Raw genomic sequence first — 24973 nt, forward strand, 5'->3', positions numbered from 1 at the left:
AGGCTAAGACCTCACTAAAAATGAGGTCAACAAGCCCACATCAAACTAATTTTGAAAATTTAAAATTCTAGTTGGGTATGATTGACGTGTGCTACTACCCAACTCTAGGTGTTTTGATTTCCAGTCCTTCACCATGAGGAATTCTGGCTGCTACTATGAGTTGAAGCACTAGACATTCTTGAAAATGGAAGTAACTGTTTCTGCGCCTGCTGTTGTGTATTTAAGATGTACTGAACTATAATTTTTTAATTCTACTAAATCTTAATGAGTCTTAATGGGATAAGTTTACTGGCAGCGGAAAACTGCAATTACGTAAAATATTTTTATACTTACATTGCCATATAATGCTAGTTATGAAAGCCATTTTATTATAAAAATTTGAGTTTAAATCTCAAACTAGTCTTTTGATTGTTTTTATGTGGCCAATTTAGGCCCAGGGTATCACATTTCTCCACTTTAGTCTTTCACCTATAGTAAATGATCTGACATGATTCCTTATGTGAAAATTGTGATATAGAATTGATCTCAATTTAGTCCATTGATTATACAAAAATAATTTCAATTTAGTCTATTAAGATATTCTTTTGGATTTGTTTTGTTTAATCCTATGATTAAATTGGATAAATGTGATATTTTGGGATAAAATTAGCCACATATGAATAACCGGAGGATTACCTTGAGATTTAACCCCTAATATTTTTCGCCCTTCTATGTTGTTACTAGGAGGCATGAATATGGGAAGAAAAAGCCTATGTGACATTTTCATTTAACAAAATCATGCTCTCTTGTTTGGTTTGTTTTTCTCATAAAATAAATATAATTTCCCAATTGTTCTTCATATTTGTTTTTTTTTATTTGCATATTGCCATAGCACGTTGCATATTGTCATTTTAGGATTTGAATACATTTCTTGGCCGAGCATAGACGCATCTTGTTACTTAATGCTTCCCCATGAATTTTACTTTTTATCTATTTTATGGGCATATATTCAACCTTCCATTGTGTATGCTCAAATAACTTCTTCCTATCTGTCTCATCTAACTTTTTAATTTTTTTATGCTCAAATTTTTTGAAAATGACTTCTTCGTACGCTTATACTGGAATTTACATAGTGTTGTTTATAAACACAAATCTATCACAATTTTATCCGTAATCCTTTATGACTCATTTCTAAGATTGGTCTCAACTAAAATCAAAATATCAAGCTTATTCTTTTATTGGCAATTCGTTATGTGATATTGTATTGTGAGTTGAGATTTGCATGAATTTTAAATTGGTTTTCAAATGAATTTTTTATGATATGCGGAAAGGTACATGGCTATCATTTAAGCTCACTTTAGTGTTTGAATGATTTTATGAAGGGCTATAGTGTCACACAACTTGGCAAGGGGCTTGGGATTACTAAGATGGGAATGAAAGGTTGGACTGTAGAGACATATTATTCTTAAAATTTAAGGCAAAAAATATTATCTAGACAATTAAGTTTTTAAACATCAATATTTCTAAATCATACCCAACTTGCACACATATATATCAACTTTGCGACAATAACTTCAGTGAATAATCTTAAAGCAAGAGAAAATTTATTTTTTGTATCTTACTCCTCTATTTATGTATGTCCCTCATGTCAGTCCGTCAATTTATATGAGTTTGTTCGCCCGCCCTAGAGCTTGGAATATCAAGGTAGAAACGAACGATCAGAATAAAGAAAACTATCTAAATAATTCTATTTCTTAAACAAAAGCATCTGAACTTTTTCGAATCTAAACTTTTACAACTGAAAGAAGAGTAAAAATTAAAATATTGTACTTATTTTCCCAAGCTTCTCCACGTTTGTGCACTTGTTCCATACAACAACAACAACAACAACAAAGCCTTAATCCCACTATGTGGGGTTGGCTACATGAATCCTTTTTCTCCATTGCATCTTATTTAGTGTATTAATTTTATTTAGTTCTAGTAAATTAAGATTTTTGTTTATACAATAAGCCCAAGTCTTCCGAGGCCTACAAGTCGAATCTAAAACATTTACTCTCCTAATCAGATCATCAGATGGTCGACGTTTAATGTGACCAAACCATTTAAGACGTTTAATGTGCACTTGTTCTATAAGATTCATTTATTATATAACATGTTTTGCTGAAAAATATTTGCAGTTGAAGGTACGAGCTAAACTACTTAGTGGGTAAAAAGTTTCTAAATTAAACTAATTTATATTCTAAATAATATTTTGTAAAAAGTCAGTAAAAATAAAAAAAAATGATATAATAAAGAAATCAACTTTATAATTGCTTTTTTATTTTAGTTATAATACTCGTCAATGGGAGTCTCCGTCCAAAATTTATACTAAAAATATACATTTATATTTTTTCCAAAATCAATAGTCATATATCCACTATGCTCGCGTTTCGCTCTGCTAGGGTTTTGCCTCACGGCGAATCCTAGCATCTGCTACACAGATTTCTCGCGCCGTCTATCGTCTTCGTCGTCGACGTTGGTGCTTGCGTCGTCGCGTCGTCGCGTTGTCGCGTTTCTGGCAGCAGAACTGTGCTTCGCGTTCGTCGAGTCATCTCGCCGTGCTGCGGTCTGGTTGGAGAGCTGTTCGTGCGGGCCTTGTGCTCTAGCGTCAGCTTGACATTGCTCTGCTCGACAGCTGAGCCGGGTCTCAACTCGACACTGCTCTGCTAGACAATTGACCCAGGTCTAAGCCAGTCGTCTGCTGCTTCCTTGCAGTGTCTCGACTGCCTTTCTTCATGGCAGCTTTTCATGCCCCTCTTGGGACTGAACCTACTTTGGAGGTGGGCAAACCCTTCTATGCTACAATATTTCACAAACACAGCTCTCTTTTACACATCGCAGATAGTGCGGTATTCCCGCAGATTTTTCATGATTTTGTTGCAGGAAATGACGATTGTAATCTAATAAAAAAAGTTGAGAAAAAGGCGGGCAAAACAACAATTTTCTTCTCTGACGCAGAAATTTCAACTCGTGCAGGAAAATACAAATTTACACTAGTTGGAAAGTTCCAATTAGGTTGCCCTAAGATGGATATCATTAGTAAAGTTTTTGAAGATTTCAAACTGATTGGGGATTGGCAGGTAAATCATTTCGACGGAAGACATGTTATGATACATTTGAGCATAAAAGATAATTATACAAGAATTTTCTCAAAGAAATTCATCACAATTGAGGGCAAACATATGAAATTGCTCAAATGGATCCCTAATTTCGATCCCAGTCAAGAACCCCCAATTGCTCATACTGGTTCTCATTACCTGAACTCAAGTTTCTTTTCTTTGACCTACTTACCTTATATGCAATTGAGACTATCATTGGAAAAACTTTGCAGATAGACTTATCTACAGTTCATTTCTCAAGGCCCTCTATTGCAAGGATTTTGATTGAACGAGATATTACACTACCAGATATAGAAGAAGTCTGACTTGGATTTGCTCACAATGGTTATTGACAAAAAATCATTATGGAACAAAAACCTTGCTACTGAAAACAGTGTAAGATGTTTGGACACCTGCGAGATAAATATTTCAGATTGCACCCACAGTTGAGAACAAATAATCAAAAGCAAAAACATACTATTAGTACACCCCGTGTGCTTTAACGCGCTCCCAGCGAACCTGATGACAACCAAACCGAAGAGGGAATCATCACAAGTCAGGAGTTTGTATCTGCGCTTGGGATTCCTTCTCCTGACCATACTATTCCGGATAATGTTCGAACAAAAAATCAAGATAGTCTCACAGCTCCTATTCCGGAAGCGTCAGGTGCAGAGATAACAATTCTTCACACTTCCTTCCCATACACTGGAACCTATCGCGGTGACAACGACTGTCTTTCCTCTTACTGCGGTTCTAACATCAAATCAGATCGAGGATCAAATCAGATTGAGGATCACATGAGTCAGCAATTTTATTTTTATTTTTTTTTGGACTGGCTTTTACATGTTGATGCAGTAAACTCTCTGGAATTGTGAAGAGCTATGGGAAATATGAAGAAAGCAAATGACAATATACCAAAAAATGAATTCACAAGTTATTTATGTTAAATCTGTAAGACGAGAATTAAATTCTGAAATAAAAACCAAGATTCTTTATAGTTGAGTAAGTTCATAAATTGTTTAAACTCCATACAAGAAGTCATATTTAGAAAAAATAATCCTAATTTTGGATAAGTAATTCTTTTACTTGTTATAATCAAAACTACTTTAAATATTTAAAGACTGAATACAAATAAAATTATGCCAATAATTGATTTAGGCCTAAGATAATATGAAAATGAGTATAGTTCAGCTTTATGGTTTGCTTATTCATCATTTATGAGAAATTAGATTTGCATGAACAAATTACTGAATATTCTTCTTTGTTTTTTAAGGCAAGAACTCTCCTCACGAGAGTAAAGTGGAGTCTTCCCAAAGGCATATAATTTCTTCATCTTGTCAAATTATTTGTAGCACTAAGAAATTTTACCAGGTGAATCTTTGATTACCAAAATTTACGCACTTTGACAAACATAAATTCTCCACGTTAGAACGGTAACAAGTGCATTAAACTTGATGATGAATTTATGTCTTGGCAGAAAAGGTGAATACCAACTTTGTAATGGACCTTAAGAGCTTGATGGGGAAGAAAATTCTTCAATAGGATCCAGGTCCAATTAATAAAGATGAGGTCTCTCCTAAGGAGGTGCTAGTGAGTAGGTACAGCTAGCCACAAATTTCACCCCAACATTGATCTCTCCTCCCATACTAGTTTCTCAACCGCACTTAGCCAATTTTGAGGAATGGGAGAAGCAGGTTACTCCTAGAATGACTCGATACCTAAGTGATGAGAATACTCGTCTACTTACAGTTCCAGCTCAGGGCGTGCCAAAGGTGGACAGATACTTATTCTACCAAAATGTGCTTTGGAATGACAATGCCTAAAAAATTGACCTACCAAGGGATTGTAGTATTTCAGCCAATTTCATTTTCACATATCTGACACCGTACTTGAGAATCCGGAAGCTTCGACAAATGAGGTCGAAGCTCCCCCAATTTCAGGAGATTGACGCGGAGCTTTGGAGAGGAATCAACTGGTCCTCTTCTGGGGGGGAGTGTTTGCCAACCCCCTTTTCCCCCTTCTTCCTTTCCTTATTTCCTTTCTCCTATTCCCTCTTTCCTTCTCCCTTCTTTCTTTCCTACCACTTGAAAATTCTGAATTTCTAATTTCTATTAATTTTTATTAGTCTTTGCCTATTCTGACTTCTTCCTATTTTAAATATTGCCTAAATTATGAATTCTTATTATTTTTATTCTCTTCCTTATTTTAGAACATTGCCTGTTATAAATCCTTGCCTATTATATTCTATTCATTAACTAAAAGCATTGTCTAATATAGTTCTAATCCCTCTTATACATAAGGGTTGTTTTGCTTAGGGAGAAGTCTTTTATTGCTTAAGAATTCAGTGTTCTATTAGGACAACCACTTATGTCAGTTTTCCCCTTTGCGGGTTGTATCTGAAAGAAACGAAGTGTTCCGGCTGTCTCTCATCCTAGATGGTGACTGTCTCCAAGGGTTTGAGTGCTGCTCCGGCCTTAGATCGACCTCGAGAGGCATTTATCTTACCCTATGTTCGTATTCTTGCTGTCGTTCCGTCATTCTAGCCACCTCTGCTTCTTCCTTCCCGCTGTCGATCACTGACCCACCCTCATCTAGCCACTACGACCCCTTTTGCTCTTCCCCCACAGTTGTCCAACACTTCTCCAACCATCGCAACCCTCTTGCTTTTCCCTCGTAGCTGTCCAACAATCCTCCCACCCGCTCTTTTCTGTAGCTATCCAACACTCCTCCAACCATCAGAGCCCTTTCCTGCTGTTGCTGCCACCCCAACCCTCTCATACCACTGCCTCGCAGTCTCCGTCCTCGTTGTCTCTCGCACATATCTTTTATTGTTTATGTTGTTTGTGTTTCTTTGTCTGCACTTCTTGCTTTCCAAGTGTAGTTTGTAAGCTCTTACAGTTCAACAAAAATACTTTATTTTTTTGTCGGTATTTCTTGCTTTCCAAGTGTAGTTTGTAAGCTCTCACAACTCAACAAAAATTATGTGTTTCTTTTGTGGTTTGGGCTTTCTTTTCCGGTATCATTTGCTTTCTAGAAATTATTTTTTTAATAGGAAGCTATTTTTGCAATTATATTATTTAAATTGCAGTTAGGGGCGGAACCAACTTCTTTTTTTAGGGGGCAAACTGCCATGTAGGCCCAATTTGGGAAGAGCTAGGGCAACGTGATATTTTAGGGGGGCAAAAGACAAATTTGCCTTCTCATATAAAGTAAAAAAACTTGATTTGAGAGAGAGAGAGGGGCTACCTGGGATTGCCTTAGAGTGTGGCGGCTATAAGAAAGCTATTGTATGGTTTTCTTGAAAAAAAAATATTTATAATTTTTACCGTAGCTTCCTAAGAGGTTCTCTCTATCAAAGTTTTACAACCATCTTTATGAAAAGCTGCAACTACCCCCAAATGGACCCTTAGAGAGATGCTTTGGTGTCAGATGCCATTTACATCATTTCTTGTCATTGTTTCAACTTTTCAGCAATGCCCAAGAACTTTAACTTTTTGCTGCTTTATTAGTGGTGATGACAAGGGGGATGGAAGAATAAAACAATAAATTTTGGGAGAGAATTCTAATTAAACCTTTTTGCACGCAATTACACTTTTTTAAAACAGTCCTTATCCCTCTTATATGAAAACTAATACCCAAGCAAACTTTCTGTAGAAGCAACCCTAGATTCAAATAATGAACTAAATAAGTTCAAATTCAAAGCAAAATTATTTTATAATTTACTTTTTTCTAGAATCTAAAATCCAAAAACGAACTTTTATTAAACCATTAAAAATTTATCCATGTATTATTGTAACATTAAGTTTGATACAACTGCTAAAGTTCTTTATCTCCAGTTCTTGATCACCAAGCCTCTAATAACGATCAATTTTGTCAACTCCTGATGATGACCTCTTTCATTCCAATTATAACAAGAGGTCGGGCCGCTAGAACTTCAATTTATCACAGTCCCATTGAGCTTTTCATGATTTGTGCACTCATTTTCATCATAGAAGATCTAGTTAATTATCTGTTAGTTTTGATGCCTAGATATTAGGTAGTGAGAAGAGAGTGCTTTTCGCTCGGCAAATTGTTCACCCTTTTATTTTGTGGAAATAGCTGCCAAATGTTTAATTTTTTGGTTGATATTGTTTATTTTCAAAATTTTTAAGGTTTTTCTTTCCATGATAAAGCTAATGGCTACTTTCGGGTTAATTTCCAGGGATTTGTGGAAACTCGTTGTTCTGTTATGTAAAATCGCTGCTTCCTTAGGTGAGGCAAGCTATGTCGATTATTATGTTCGCGACTTCCCCTGTGTCTTATCTGATATTTATTTCTTCCAAAGGACTGTTACACAAAGAGCTCCACCAAGCCTCTTCCATTGGCTTGAAACTTGTCTACGACGGGGATGTCATTTGGCTGATTTAAATTACCTTCCATCTCTTATTTTTAAAGGTAACAGTAATGCCTTGTGCTGGGCAAGAAAAGTTGTATGTTTCTATAGTTTATTGTTAGGCGCTGAGAGGAATGGGAAGAAACTCTCTACTGGCGTATATTATGACATTGCTAAGGGAACTGCCCAGACACCAGAGGAACTCACTGTCTTGGCTATGGTTGCTGAAAGATTTGGACACCCGCAGCTTGATTTACTGCCTGTTGGTGTTTCTCTTCCTCTTCATCATGTAAGTTTTCTCATTGTATTAGTTTCGCATTGTAATGCCATATATGATTTATTTGGAGTAAAGTGCCAAAATAGTCCAATGACTGTTTACATGGTGGTATTTTAGTTACAATTTATAAAAGTGCCAAATTAGTTCCCAGATTCTTTAAGTTGAAGTTGAAATAGTCTTTCGTGGGGACTATTTTAGGCCATATTAAAATAGTTTGGGGACTAATTGACGCTTCTGTTGGCTCTGGGATTAAAATATTCCACTGCAAAAAGTCCAGGGGTTTTTTTGACATTTTTCTCAATTTATTTGTAATTTTGGGTATTTGTTTTTGCTTCCTTCTCACTTCTTAGTGCATGCTTATGGACCTCATTTTCGTCTAGAGAACTGATACTTATCCATTAAGATCATATTATAATTGTATTCACATTATTTTTGGGGAGATTTATATACGTAGCATGCAATTTTTATGTATTTACGTATCTCACACCTAAACATTCATATTTACATGCATAGCGCTGTTGTGTTTTAAACATATGCAGGAAAATGTGTATTTCACTTTAAGAAAAATGCTTATAGCGCTCTTTTTGATATGATATTAAAAATTTGAGTGATGTGTGTGTAAATATGAAGTTTAGGCGCGGGATATATAAATACATACTAATTATGTGCTGTATATGTAAATGCCCTATTTCTTACATACAAAACATAAAATTATTGCTTGTTCTCTTCATCTCATTTCTAGTTATTTGATATTTGAATTATCTTGCATTTTAAGGCATTGGATAAGTGTAGAGATTCTCCTCCTTCAGATTGGCCTGCAGCAGCCTATGTTCTTGTTGGGCGCGAGGATCTAGCAATGGCATCTCTTAAGCCTTTTAACCAACAAGAGAACATACAAAACAATGTGAATTTAACGTCCTTTTCACCAGCCTACAGGCTTCATTTGCGGCCTGTGACGGTTCCTTCATTTGTTTCTGAGAATACAAGAGTCGGTATTACTAAAGTAGAGGATGCAGATGCGACGAAATCTGTGGAAGATGGCATGGAGCACATTTTCAATTCAAACACACAGTTACGTTTCGGTCGTGATCTTCGTTTGAATGAGGTATGATTTTAACATTACAGTCCATTATATTTAATACATTTTGAGGAATATACTATAATGAGTACTACATTGTTTAAACCTTTATATGAGATACCACAACATTATAAATTCAATCTGATTTTGTTCTTCTTTTAATTAGTGATTTTGCATAATTTGCATCCTTGTAGATGTATAGTGTTTGTTGTCCTTTTGAATAGAATCATATTGCACTCATAGCCTCTTATCCACTAAAGCAGTCATGACCTTTTCTAATAGCTTAGAATTAACCAAGTCAGGAACTAAAGTCGAACCGTATTAACTTTTCATTTACTTTCTATAGATTTTTATAATTTCCAACTTATAAAAAATCCACTAAAAAATCATAATGTACAGTAAATTTAAATTTAATTCATTCAGAAATAACAAGAAAATCTGTAAGTAAAATAACATCTCAACCAAACACAACATTAACACCATTCAGAAGCAAACAATACAATGACTATAACCACACCACAATATAATACCTATTGGCTATAATCTTTATTCGATAAACTAAATTCTTTATGTCAGACATATCAATCTACAGTTTTACTTGAATGAAACAACTAAATAAACAGTAAGTTTACACAGTTTAGCGAATAATTTCAATCTTATTATGTATTTGATTAATATACAAATGCTATGCGTGAATTAACAAAGGAAATGTAATTCATTACTCAATCATACTGCAAGCTTTCATTTTAAACTTCCCATTTTAATTTAAGTATTTACCCTTTTAACATTTTAAAGAATTCATATTAGAATTACCGTCATGCGCAAATATTTCTTCAAAATATTGTACATGTAGGTAGCTTAAGAAATTTGCACTCGAAGGTATACCTTTATGAATTTTATTTTTTTTCGTGCACGGATACATCGCTTCTATTATCATTATCATCTTGTAGTAATCCTGATTGACATAAACCTTTAAATTTCATTTTTTAATTACTTCCATTTAAGGTCAATGAAATCACTATTTTTGCTTTTTTATTTTCTTGTCATTCATTTCGTTAATTCTTTAATTTACAACATGCCTCAAAATATAATAGCAAGTATATGAAGGAATAATGTAGTTTTGTATTTAATGAAACCTTAATTTAATACATACAAGAAAATAGTTTATCACCTTTTCCTTTAAAAACCTCTTTAAAGCTTATTCCCTCCTTTGTTTCCTTCGACTAACTATATATATATATATATATATATAATTTTTAATAAGAAATGCTTAAATATAGCTAATTAATTTAATTGTTTTTCTTTCAAATACCTTTGGAATAAAAAAGTTTTTTCAAATCTTACCACTAATTCTACTCATCAAAACTTAAAACATGTCTAATGATATATATTTAAAAACTACACATATAAATAAGTATATAAATGACTAACTTTAAAAGGTTTCAAATACATATAAGATTCGATTCGCTGATTCCGCCTCCAAACGCTTGGCTTCGTTGGGCTTTTGCTCTATCCCTTCTTCTTTCGAGCTTGGCTCGACTTCATCTGCAATTTTTTTTAAGTGAATTTAAGATGGAAAACATTGCATGTGCTTTGATAAGCCAATTTGTATGCTACATTTCCAATCCTCCCCATAATCTCATATGGACATATATATTTGTGTCTCTATTTTCTTGTCTTTCAAAATCTTTCCACACCCTTTTTAAAACTATCTTTCATATAAACAAACTCCCAATAGTCAGTTCTCAACATACACTGAACTTTCTTCTCCAGAAAGAGAGGCGACCATATGAAATAGTTCAAATACTTGTCCATCTGGCCTTCCCCATTAGAACTAACTTGAGTTTGAGAGTTTATAATCATATGAGTTACTCCAATCATCATCTCAATAAAAACATTAGCTTTCACAGTAATATGTGGTGTGTCAATTTCTTACACATCGTCTCTTAACTTTTTAACTGATTTTTATATCTCTGAAATAATATACGAAAAATTACAATTAAAGGCAATTTAACCCTTCAACAATATTATCTATCAATTAACTTAGTCAACCTAATGGTTCTTTGTTGATCATGGTCCACCAAACTGCATTGAACCATTTTTTTCATGACCTGACATGATAGTTTAGAATTAACCAATTCAGGAATTACGGTTAGTTGGTATAAACAACAATCACGTCACAACATAATACATATTTGTTGTAGTTCTTTTGTAAACTAAATGATTCCTGTCACGCATATCAATTATAAACAGTAAGTTTACACGACTTAGTGAACATTTTGATACTGAAGTTTACTCAAGCCACAATAGATATGCAAATTATTAATGTCGAAATTCAGAATGTTACAACGACCAACCATCCAAACAACAATTAAACGCAAGTAGCACCTAGGGCAAGGACGAAGGTGGTAAATGATGGCTGAACAACAGGTGAGAGGGGTGATTAGGGCTTGCGGAAGTAACTAGCAGTGTTGGCGGGAGTTGCCACTGTAGTAGGATGGACTAGAAGTAGTTACAATGCAGTGAAGGGTGGCTGGACAAAAGCCCGTAGCCAGTTGGTTGCAGCGAACTTGAGGGAGTGGGTTGGTGACATGATTAGGAGACGTGGGGAATAGAAAAGGGTTGAATGCAGGTAATGCACAGTGGTAGGGAGAAGGTTGGACGGTGTGGTTGGGAGTAGTGGAAGTGACTGCAAGGCCACGGGAGGGGGAGAGTGACAACAAGTTCACGGGAGAGGAAAGCGATAACAAGGTTATCGGAGAGGGGGAGATGGGTAGCAACATCAAGAAGGATGACCAGGGATGGTTACAGAGGGAGTTGGGGAAGATAAGCATCCCGCGGGATCAATTTACAGTCGAGGAATCCCTCAAGCTTTGGAGAAGATCACCACCTTGAACGAGTTACAACCGACACACCTTATTGCCTTCGGATACAACCCTAGACGGGAAAACCGTTGTCGACAACGAGCTAGATAGAAATCTGACATTAGTAAGACCAAAATTAAAACCCCTAAGCAAACAAAACAACATATATAATAGTATATAAAATAGAAGGGGAAGCCGTCCCCTTTGGGTGGCAAAGCCAACGCCTTTTTGGTAGCCCTAGTAGTTCCTGGCTAGGCCGGTCGGTTCAGCCTCTCGTCCGCAGGTAAACTCTGAGGTAGCTAAGCTCTAAGTCAGTCTCCCGGGGTTGGGGTAGCTTTGACTTCATTCGTCGAAGCATATGGTTCATGATCCGCAGTCCTAGCAACACCTGGATCCCATTGTTGGCTGTGCTACCTCCTAAAGCACCATTGAAGTTTTCTCCATTTCCGAGCATACGTCCATATCGATCCCACCTTCTAGGGGTCCACTGCTGAACTGAGATGGATCTGCATGTCAGACATATACTGCTGAATTTTCCTAAAGTGACCCAAGGTCTGCTCAATCTGATCTAAAGTGAGGGTAACTTGAACCTCCCTTAATTGTGGTGACCATGGTGGTGCTAAGATATCGACTGTGATATCCTGAAATGCTCTGTTGTGAGTGTCTTGTGTCCAGAGCCAGTGTCTCAGTCCTATCATCCTCCTTTGTCACCCAAAATGGTTCCACCACTGCTGCTATACTAGAAAGTGTACTGGTGATCTCAGGCCCCATCGAAGGAAGAAGGACGATGTGCTTTCCATCCTTGGTAATTGCGTAGGTGTTTTTGAATCCGTCGTGCTGAGTCTTAAGGTCAAGCTGCCACGATCTCCCCAACAAAGTCCGACAGGCATCAGTAGGAATCATATCACACCACATCTGATTTTGCAACTGGTTTCCAATTAAGAATTTTACTAGACACCTCCGGTTAATGCCGACCCTATCCTCCTTGAGCCACGTCAGGAATACGGTTGGGAGTGCTTTTGAGTCATGAGTCCAATTTCTCTACCATTTTCGTAGATGCCAAATTGTTGTTGCTTCCTCTATCGATGATGAGATTGCAGATCTTCTCAATCATAGTGCAACATGTAGATATACTGTGGCGAAGCTACTACGGATCTCTCGTATCCTTCGTCTGTGGGACCCAGTGAACTATGAACATCTCACCCTCATCCTGTGGAAGATGATACACCTCGCCCTATTCTTACCTCTAATTCTACTTATGAAAACCTAAATTTTATCTAATGACATATAATTAAAAATGACACATATAAATAAGTATATAAGTTCTTATCTTAAAATGTTTGGTTTGCTTGTTTTTTCCCTCCTTACAACTTTATCTGATTTCGCCTCTAATCTTCTGTCTTTAATATCTAATTAAGTTAAACCTATTATTAGCATTTTGTAAGTAAACAAAATTTTCGATTCAAGTAATTAATATCTTAAAACCCTAAATATATGTAAGTTTCGGCTGTTACTGTTTGCACACAATGCTTAAATTTTTGCCAGGCCAGGCTTCTGTTCTCTTCCTAGAGAAGAAACACACGTCTCCTCTCATTCTTCTTCTTCCCTCCTCTCCTTTACTATCATTGCTTCCTTCTCCTTTCTCCCATCTTCCTTCACATGCAGACAAACCACTCATCTCAAAGATGTTTGCTATGGTAACGCAAGCAAGGTCAATATCTTCTCTTTCTTTTTCTTTCTTCTCCTCACTGCCTTTCACTCTCGATTTATTTGCTCTCTCTTACTTTTACTTGTCAATGGTTTGAATGAAGGGAAGTGCGAAAGAAGCATGTGATTTGTTTCTTGCGAGGGGTTGCGTCTCCTCCAAACGACACCCATTTTTTGTATTTATTATTAATATATTAACCTCTTATTACAAAAGCACGTGATATACAATTTGTATATGTGGCTCTCTTGTTTCATGCTTGAACTGATTGATCATGCCAAATTAGCATGCAATGCGTGGCATTGTCTGAGCAAGGTAGATGAGTTGTCTTACTAATTTTTAATAAATTTCCTTTTCAACTATCTTTTTTTCTTGAGCTTCTCCCAGTTTTTGACTTGGATTAATACGTAGCAACTGGTTTACAACTAGCTTTTCAACTCCTTAAAAGAGATCAATGACATTTTTTCATTAGAAAATAAATATACTCTAGTTTTTCAATTTCCTTTATTTCAAATTTGTTTGATTAAACCATCCCAAAATTTGGTTTTGTTTATTATTATTTTTTTAACTGTGATTTCATCGACATAAACTGGAGTGGTTGAATGCTTAATGAAGAGGCAATGAATGTGACATAAGCAAATACATAGAATTTTTATATGTGGAGGATGATAGCATTTGTAACATTTTTATATAGAGTATCCAAGAGACAGAAAATTAAGAGCTCTAGGGTCTAATTTTTCTTGATTTTAATTTTTAAAATGAATAAAAGGGGTACACCCAAAGTGTAAGACCACTAGAGTTTTGGCATGGGCGCAAATGTTTGCAAGGCACTTAATTAGAGTTTTATATTCTGAAGTTCATCAACGAAGTCTATTTATTAGTAATATTATAGTGAGGAAAACTCCCCCACAATAAGACATGGGAACCCTATTTTGAATAGAAGTGCTATAGCGGTTTGAATAATTGACTATTTTTCTTTTCATTGGGCCCTTTTTTTTGTCATGTTTTTACTTATGATGACTCGCAGATTTTACGTTGTTTTTGGAAGTAGTATTTAAAAGTTGATTGTAGTGGTCTCTTGCATCATTCGGCCTAAACTGTATAATATTTACCCCGAATTGATTTTCAATCATGGTGTAAAATGTTGGAATAATGTTGCTAACACCATATTTTTATTTAAGAATATAGGTATGACTTTTGCAATTGTCAATCTAAGAAATGAATCAACCACAGACCCCAAAACTGTTATAGCTTAAATGGCCCCCATCGTCATAATGTATATCATATAGATAGGGTAACACCAGAGCAAAGTATGCTATTTTATCATTAGTTTTGATGTTAGAATTTTTTGGCCCTTTCATTTTGTTGGATTTAAAAAAAACAAAAAAGAAATTATTTTTAATTCTTAAGAAGTTAGAGATAATAGTTGTTTTGTAAGTATTGTCTGACCTTTTTTTCGTCTTGAAAATTCCTTTCTTTTTTGTTGAGTCATGATAGTAAATTTAATATCTATGGTATCAATTATAACTGTAGATAATATAACTGCATGAATAGCAGTGATAGACAATAGTTTTATCCTCTAGAAAAAAATCAACTGGACTCTGATTTTGAGGAGTGGAGGAAGAGTATTTTGGTCCTCATTTTTAATAATAAAGGAGATGCATAAGAGTGCCAGTTATAGAGGTATTAAGTTGATGTGTCATACTTTAAAATTATGGGAGGGTAATTGAACATAGTTCAAGACGTATTACGAAGATTTCTTTTAATCAATTTGGATTTATGTCGGGTAGGTCTACCATGGAAGCTATTCATTTATTGAGAGGTTTGATGGAGAAGTTCAGAAATAATAAGGAAGATTTACATTTTATTTTTATTGATTTAGAAAAAGCTTACGATAAGATTCCAAGAGATATCCTTTGGAGAGTTCTTGAGAAGAAATGAAGAAATTTCTTGAGAAGAAATGTGTTGATATGACTTATATCCAAGTCATTAAAGATATGTATGCTAAAGCTATTACTTGTGTTCGAACAATAGGATGATTGGCCAAATATTTTTCTATTGTTGTTGGATTACATTAGGAATCAGCTTTAAGCCCATATCTTTTTGCTTTAGTTATGGATGGTCTTACTGGACATTTACAGGAGGATGTACCTTGGTGTATGTTTTTTGCTGATGATATTCTTCTCGTGGATAAGACGAGAGAAAAAAAACCCAGGAAAAACTTGAATTATGGAGGTCTACATTGGAGTCTAAAAGCCTTCATTTGAGTTGAACTAAAACTGAATACATGAATGTAATTTTAGTAGTAGTTCTAGTGACAAAAGTGTAACTTTGGGTAATCAAATTATTAAAAGGTGTGAACGTAGATATCTCGAGTCTGTTGTTCAAAGTGATGGTGATATAGATGGGGATGTTAATAGTGGAATTCAAGTTGGTTGGTTGAAGTGGAGTAATGCTTCGGGCCTTTTGTGTGATAGAAAGGTACCACTTAGACTGAAAGGAAAATTTTATAAGAGGGTGTTGAGACCTGCAATGCTCTATGGCACTGAATGTTGACCTTTAAAAGAGAAACATAATACTAAGTTAAGTGTTGCCGAGATGAGAATGATTAAGTGGATATGTGGCTTTACACTTAGAGACAAAATGTGAAATGATTATATCTGTGATAGGGTTGGTGTAGCTCCAGTGACAGACAAAATTAGAGAAAGTCATCGTAGATGGATTGGTCACATTAAACGTCGACCATCTGATTATCCGAGTAGGATAATAGATTTTTAGATTCGACTTATGTTAAGAAAGGCAGAGTTTGACCTAGGAAAACTTGGGTTTATTGTTTAAAAATTGATCTTCATTTATTAGAACTAAATGAAAATATGACACCAAATAGGAAAATATGACACATGACACCAAATAGGACACAATGGAGAAAAAAGATTCATGTAGCCGACCCCACGTAGTGGGATTAAGGCTTTATTGTTAGACTCTGATTTTGAGTGCAAATATAAGCTAATCACTTGAGTGTTTCTCTTGATCATGAATGTTTGTTTTTCTTAAATTCAGACGGGCCTTGAAGCAACCAAAATATTTATGAGCAAAGACCTTAGTACATGAGTAATATTCCAGGTTACTTTCAAATTCAACCTCTAGCCTATTCACACCTCCTTTTGAAGTGAAGTAATGTCCTTGTTCATCAAGATCCTGACCATTGGTGGTCTTAAAAGATGAGTGGTAACAGCATCAACTTGCAAAATTTTTCCAAAAATAGGTTCTAAATAATTAAGAATTGATGAAAGTACTGCAAAAGCAATATAGGAAAATTCACCCATAGAGGGATGATAGGTGACTTCCGGAAGCATCAAATTGAGGTGAACACTTTAGCTTTCTTATCGGATAGCTACTAAAATAGTATGTAAATCTAGAAAGAGTCAATATAGCTTAATCATAAAGAAAGTCTGATAATAATATAACATTAATCAATGAGTCCAACTAATTCTCCAACCAAATAAAGATCTGATATGAATATTTGAATGACATCCAAGTTGGGATGACTTAGGTAGAATTTGCTGATAAGAAAGTAAGAAAATGATCGAGTTAGTTAAGAGATGAAGAATGAGACTGATATTCATATTGTTTCCATTTATGCATCTCTCGAATGGATGTCAAGTCTTTTGATTTTCATATTCCAATAGCCCTTCTTTCAAATTTGTTTAAATTTAACGACGTCCCATACTGATAATCTTCTTGACAAGTCTTACCAATAGGCAAAATTTTTATGCTTTAGAATATTAATGTCTTAATGAGAATGCTCTTTATGCATGGATGAATGCAGATGGATGATCTCCAAATCATGTTTGCTTTTACTTTATTTAAACTACTGGAATTGATTGAAACTGAATGTTTCTCTAACATAGGTTCGGCGATTATTGTGCTCAGCAAGGCCTGTGGCTATCCAAACACCTGCCAGCCCTACTGCCACTGATCAGGACTTCCAGCAGGTTGACTTCTATATTTTACTTTGGGGCATTTACATACATACCTTCCAATTTTTATGTATTTAGTATTTACATATTTAACACCTAAAATTCACATTTATACGACCCAATTCTTTCATATCGCTTAAAAAATACCACAATTTTAACTTTTAAAAGGTGAAAGGAACCATTTCATGCATGTATGTAAAAATTAAAGTTTAGTTAGATAATAAGAATTGAGTGGTATGTATCTAAATGCCCGTTTTCTTTTTTGTTATGCCCACTTGCTTCTTTTTTTGTCATTATTTGGTATCTTTCAAAATTATTGCTAAACTTTCTGTGTGTTCTTTCTGCATTTGGTTTTCTTGTTATGAAATGGGCATTCCTTTGTGATTATGATAAATGGTTACGGAAATTGTTTGCCAGCATAATTATTTGCACAGATATTCATTTGCAAAAATAGACAATGCTTGTGTGCACTTATTAATACAAACATGTGAATTTTTTGGAACTAATGAAAACATGTTGATGCATGAATACAAGTATGGTTGTTTATTCATGCATGTTTTCATAAACATGTCATGCTAGTGAATTTTTTGATAATAACTATATGTGAATAAATTCTATGTTTTGTATCTTCAATGGCACATCATTGACCGAAATCAATGATATACAAATTATTGTTTGAGTTTCGCGACATCTTATAATAATTTACCCATATATCAAGCATATAACAGAATTCATGGATGGTTTGGCTGGAGAGTGAAGGCTCTTAGTTATGTATATATATATATATATATATATATATATATTCCCTGTGCTCTGCTAGGGTTTCTGCGAAATGGATGATTGCTGCCAAGGTTGGAGAGTTGGCGATGGTTTTCTCTGGATATTCTCTACTGCTCTAGTGTGTTTGGAGTGTTTGTCACAATCTCTCCTGGTTTTGCTAAGCTTTCTCCTCTTCCTGGGCTATTGGTGCTTCAAATTTTGCTGTTCCTTTGATTTGTGGCCTCTGTTGGAAGCTTCTGTTGTGGAGCTTTGTTTTGCTGTCTTTTGGTCTTGGTATTTATACTTGGTGTGCTTTGAAGTTCTGAATTTATTCCTCTTGACTTTGCTGCCTTTTCTGTTTCCTGAGTGGTTGAAGGTTTTAATCCCCTCTTCCTTTGGACTGTTGGCTCTTCTCTTTTGCTATTCTCGGGCTCCCTGATGGCTGATCCAAATGCATTGGATTTGGCAAACTTTTGCAGACATTGTGGGAAAGGGTTTTGAAACTATTAAAATATATGATGATTTAGGGCCGAGCGGCGTTTTGAACCCGCCGCCTCACTGTTTGGTACCTACTTATCGAGAGATTATTGAAAAATGCGTTTTCTAAATTGTAAAAGACGCGGACCGCGGGCTGACCCCCGCTGTCCACTGTCCACGTTTTCCGATTCCAATTTACGCAATACGCCCTCGATCCCGCTCTCGTGACCTTGCTTTGTCCTTCGCCTCTCCTGTGACCCTAGCTTCGCCTCTCGCTCTCGTCTCTGTTCAAAGCCCCGACTAGGAGCTTCGCCTCTCGCTCTCGTCTCCGTTCAAAGCCGGATCGCAGTCGTTCGCCCAGCGCTCCCGTCACCAACCCGTTCGACGCCGGATCCAACAACCCTTCGCCTCTCGCTCCCGTCAGCAAGCCGTTCTACTCCGGATCCAGTAGGGCTTCGCCGCTCGCTCCCATAATCTTGCCATTCGACGTCGGATTGAGGCTCGCTCCGATAACATCTGTTCGACGCCGGATTTAGCAGCGGAGAATCCATCGCCGGAGTCCAGCAGCGGGGAGGGGAACCATCCACAGATCTGCTTCTTTCTCGAAGTGGTTCTTCGGGCTTCACTCCTTTTCCACCTTCTTCGGTTTTTCTGTAGCCTTCTTCGATTTTTCTGTAGCCTTCTTCGATTTTTCTGTAGCCTTCTTCGGTTTTCCTCGCTACAGGTATATCTTCTTCGTTTTCTTTGTCATTACACTTTTACAGCGACTTTAGTTTTTTTAATCATCTACGGTTTTGCCTAAAGGAACAATCATCGATATTTTGTAATCACTAAATCTGATATTTTGCTTCAATGTCAGATCTAGTGATTTCAATGTAATCACTATCCGTTTTAACCATCTGCAGTAAATGAGCAATATCGATATTTTGATCCATAAAAGCAAATAGATCCCTCAAGATATTGCCTAAAATTTTGCTTCAATGTCAGATCTAGTGATTGCATATTGCTTCGTTCTTCTCCAATTATTGCTTCAATGTCAATGTCAGATCTAGTGATTACCATATTACAGAGATATGTTGTTTCAATTCTTATTACATATTGCTTCAATGTCAGATCTAGTGATTACCATATTATAGAAATATGCTGTTTCAATTCTTATTTTGGTTGTTAGGATGGCTATCTTTTGTCGGTCTTATCGTTCTACTTTTTTTATTTTGGCTGTTAGGATGGGAATCTTTTGTCGGTTTGATCGCTTCTTGCCTGTTGGGATTGTCATGTGCTAGTTGCATTCCCCTTTGGCTTCTCTCTATGAAGTCGGTTTGATTACAAGTTCTTGATTTGTATGAAATTTTTTTAAATATGATGAATCCTAGAGATGCACAATCATTAAACCAAGCTAGGAAATACATTTTTCTATCTTCAGAATGGAATCATCAAGATTTATTTTAGGTATGTTTTGATCTCAATTTCTCTCTTCTCCTTCTTCATTGTTGATGGTTTGTGTGAAACTCAATGAGATTTTTTTGCAATTGATTTGTTTTGGTTGTTGGAAATTTGAAATATACAAGTTACTTCTTAAGAGGTTTTGTTTATTGTTGGATGGTGAAAGGTTCGAAGCTTTTAAGGTATGTTGATTATTGTTAGATGGCGCAATCATCATCTGTTACTTTTAAAAAGGTGCAAGTGCTAAGTATTACTCTTATAATTTCCAATTTTTTATTCTAAACCCTAGACATATTGGATCAATATTTGGTTTTTAGTTTTTACACATCTTTGTTTTCATGTTATTAGATGCTTCTGGCATATTTTACAATTCCTATGTATTTACATCTTTAACACTGAAACTTCATTACTATGATCTTTTGTGGGATGTTTTACTCTTATAGTTTCCAAGTTTTTATTCTAAATTTTTTATTTTGAAATTTTCTGAAACTTCATTGTTGGCTTTTGACATTTACGTACATATATATCTAACTGTTTATAACATATTGGATCAATATTTGGTTGATTGTTGGAGAATATTGAAGTTTTGTTGTCCTCTTGATGAAATGAGTCCTTTAAGTCTTATTTTTCTATTTTATAATCTTTTGTTGTCTAATTTTTTATTTTGAAATTTTTAGAGGGTGGATATAGAAATTGTTCTTTTGTTTTGTGATTTCTTTGCCATGAAAAGAAACATTTTGTGTTTATCCGTTAATCTGACAGAACTCAATGAGTAAAGCTAAAGAGGCTGGAACATCGGTCATGTGAGATAGAGAAATTACTATGATCTTTTATGATTTATGTGTGAGGGAGGTTGAGGTGGGAAATAAACCCATTATATTTTTTAGCAAAGAAGGGTGGCGAAATATCTTGGTTAAATTCAAAGAAATGACTGGAAGAGCTTACTATCGCATGAAAATGAAGAACAAATGTGACCAATTAAAGAAGGATTGAAAACTATGGAAAGAACTGAAAAGGGGATCAACGGGAATGGGTTGGGATCCAATTAAGCAGACAATAGAGGCACCAGAAGAATGGTAGGCTGAAAAACTATAGGTGCATAATTAACTCTTTTTATTTTATGTTTAATTTAATTTCGCATTGAGTTGACATTATTTTATTAATGCACATTTGTTATCTATATCAAGCAGTGCCGTCAGCAAAAAAATTTAAATTCGTTCGCATTGATCCAGTAATGGAGGAAAAATAATATGGAATGTTCACTGGGGTTGTCGCTACAGGAACTCATGCGTTCACCCCAAATGATATAGGGTTTGGCAGCTCAGCCCAAGAGATGGATACCGTGCAGATAGGTGATTCAAGCGACCGTCCTAACCATGTTCACACAGATGTTCAATCCACGAGTGTGCCCAAGCATCCCAGGGTAGAAAAGAAGAACAAAGGGGTTGCTTTCATTAAAGGCACTATTGATGCACTTGTTGAAACATGTATCTTCAAGCTCGGTTTTCTTCATCGCAGGACAGCTCAATTGATGAGTGTCTTCAGGTACTCAATACATATTCTGATGTTAAGGCAGACGATGATAACTACATTCAATACATGAAATTACGATCGCATGAAAATGAAGAACAAATGAGACAAATTAAAGAAAGATTGAAAACTATGGAAAGAACTGAAAAGGGGATTAACAGGAATGAGTTGGGATCCAGTTAAGCGCACAATAGAAGCACCAGAAGAATGATGAGCTGAAAAACTACATGTGCATAATTAACTCTTTTTATTTTATGTTTAATTTAATTTCGCATTGAGTTCACACTATTTTATTAATGCACATTTGTTATCTATATCAGGCAGTGCCGTCAACAAAAAAATTTAAATTCGTTGGCATTGATCCAGTAATGGAGGAAAAGCTAGATGGAATGTTCACTGGGGTTGTCGCTACAGAAACTCATGCGTTCACCTTCATGCGTTCACCCCAAATGATATAGGGTTTGTTAGCTCAGCCTAAGAGATGGATACCGTGCAGATAGGTGATTCAGGCGACCGTCCTAGCCATGTTCACACAGATGTTTAATCCACGAGTGTGCCCAAATGTCCCAGGGTAGAAAAGAAGAACAAAGGGGTTGCTTTCATTAAAGACACTATTGATGCACTTGTTGAAACATGTAAAACTCGGTCTTCTTCATCGCAGGACAGTTCAATTGATGAGTGTCTTCAGGTCCTCAATACATATTCTGATGTTATGGCAGACGATGATGACTACATTCAATACGTGAAAGTGTTACGAGATCTAACCATCAGACAATTTTTTATGAAGTTGGAGCCGAAATACCGAGTGAAATACTTGCGATCTTTTATGGACGATTGAATATTTGAGTTATTATGTACTTTAATTTCTATTGTTCTATGTTATGTTTATGTGATGCACACTTTTTTTATCTCCTTCGTGGATGTTTTAGACAGTTCACTTATGTGGTTGTTGTTTATGTGTGGCCAATTTTATTATATACTGTTTTTGTTTTGCCCAAAGTTCATGTGTTCTATTTAACTTTCATAGCATACTTTTGTTCTTGTTACTAAAGTTAATTCATTTTTCTTTTAAAAATTTTGTAGTATGGACGAAGAAGATATCCACCACATACGCACAATCGCATTTACCCTTACCTTATTGTATTATAATAATTGCAGGACAATGAGCTCGAGATATTCAGGGAAGTCAGGGCAAATGATGTGCTGAAGTGAGCTACCGTCATTGATTTTTACATCACGACAGACACATAGTTACAGACGACAATTCTACAGGTGCCCGCAGTGGGGACAAGGAACGGATGACTGCAAATTCAAATGGGCCAACAGTGGAAATACCGCTAGTGACTACGTGCTCCCAATTGGACACAACTGCTAGGAGTTCAATAGTGTCACAACAGGAGAACACCACATGTGGTTCGAGTTCTTCCTTTTCTACAATATCGCAGTCGAACATGTTTGCTCAGGGTTCTGGAGTGTCAGATGCAGGTGGCATGGGCTGTGATATGCTGCTACATTGTAAAGCTAACATTATCATATTTCTAGTTATCATTTTAACATGTTATTTTTTTTTTATGGGTTCTTATTATACTGTAGTAATATGTGCAAATGCGTTTGACTTTTGTATGTGTAACATATTCGTTTGATGTGATCGGATATGCTTTAGTTATATGAATATAAATCAACTTTTTGGTATTTTCTTGTCTGAACAGTGATTTTTAATTTTATTGAGAAAAGAACAGATTCTGCTGCACAGATTATTCATTTAATGAAAAAAAATTTCAAATAAGCTGTTTACAAAATGCACTAACCAAACAGCTAAACTGTTTATTCAGAACAGGGGCAAAATTGTCAATTTTTCACAATCAGCTGTTTTCCTTAAGCGCCAACCAAACAGCTAGACAACTTATTCGGATCAGCTGCTCATCAACAGATTATCAGGATAAACTGCTTATCAGCAGAAACTGGATAAGCTGCAGCTGCCCCAAACATACCCTTAGTCTTTCCTCAAGCTTACCATGAGGGTGCTGACTCCTTATTTAAACCTATAGTAAGGAAAGGGGGGAAAATGACTTACTTTTACTCTAAAGAAGACATTCATGGACTTACTAACAGCTGCAAGTTCACTCTCATAGGGAAATTTCTTATGGAGACCTCTCAAGATGGAATATATCAGGAGATTCTTTGACAGTCTGAAATTTAATGGGGCTTGGAGAGTGGGTTTATTGGAGGGTAGACATATTCTAATAAACCTATCCAGAGATGATGATTATGCTAGGCTGTTTTCCAAGCAGTCCATACTTATGAAGGGGACTGCCATGAAGCTTCTTAAGTGGACACCAGATTTTGATCCAAGCAAAGAATTGCCTGTTTTTCCCATATGGTTTAAGTTGCTTGGACTTCAACTGCATTTCTTCAATCATAAAGTGCTGTTTAATATAGGTTTGGCTTTATGGAGACCTCTCAAGTCTGATGTGCCACATTTAATCTTTCCAGATCATCAGTGGCAAGGATCTTGATTGAAAGGGACATTACTCTACCTGCTGTGGAGCAAATTTAGCTTGGTACTGAACATAATGGATATTGACAAAAGATTATTGCTGAACAAAGACTTTACTATTGCCACCATTGTAAAATGTGTAAAATGTTTGGATCTTGATTGAAAGGGACATTACTCTACCTGCTGTGGAGCAAATTTAGCTTGGTACTGAACATAATGGATATTGACAAAAGATTATTGCTGAACAAAGACTTTACTATTGCCACCATTGTAAAATGTTTGGACATACTGATAATAGGTGCTTCAGACTTCATCCCAACATGAGGAAAAGACAGGAGGCCACAGAGGAAAGGGAAGGTAGGGGGATTGCAGTGGAGAATGTTCCACTTGGTGACCTGCATGGAGATATGTTGACCTCATTTTTGGTGAGGTCTAGTCTTCCTCTTAGGGTTTAGGATCTAGCCTTAGGGTTCTCCCTTTGACTATCTTAGAACCTTAGAAATGGAACCCACCTCGTTCTAGAAATTCAACCTACTTCTGTCCCCTTCTGGAGTTTTGCGTGTGTGGTATCGACTTCTAGCACTTAGAAGGGTGAAACCAACATGAGGAAACCCAAAAGAGATTCCTATAGGACCTTCTGAGCCTTAGGGTGACATTCTGCACAATTCGCACTCCCGCGCGCACAAACTTTGCAATTCAGAGAGTCGATGCGTCCGAACGCCACAATTCGCATCGCTTGCACTGTTATTTGTCGAGGGCTCGAGTAAACCTTTTGAGACGATCGATCGCGGGTCGAAATTATGTGAAATTTGAATTTCGACGCGTTTTTGACCCGATTATCGGTGGCGTCGTCCGAGCGACCCCGGATGACAAAA

The 24973-nt window shown here is 36.0% G+C and overlaps 1 protein-coding gene across 8 annotated transcripts in view; it reads left to right on the plus strand.

Moving 5' to 3' along the window:
* LOC110023194 (anaphase-promoting complex subunit 1) overlaps positions 1–24973 on the plus strand; it is a 160504-nt gene that overhangs the window by 63307 nt on the left and 72224 nt on the right. For all 8 annotated transcript variants that reach the window (XM_020722477.1, XM_020722480.1, XM_020722481.1 and 5 more), the window contains 3 exons: positions 7318–7777; positions 8541–8870; positions 17324–17407. In XM_020722477.1, coding sequence (XP_020578136.1) covers positions 7318–7777; positions 8541–8870; positions 17324–17407 — 874 coding nt within the window. The remainder of the gene's footprint in view (positions 1–7317; positions 7778–8540; positions 8871–17323; positions 17408–24973) is intronic.

This window comes from Phalaenopsis equestris, unplaced genomic scaffold (assembly GCF_001263595.1).
Source record: "Phalaenopsis equestris unplaced genomic scaffold, ASM126359v1 Scaffold000223, whole genome shotgun sequence".
NCBI lineage: Eukaryota > Viridiplantae > Streptophyta > Magnoliopsida > Asparagales > Orchidaceae > Phalaenopsis > Phalaenopsis equestris.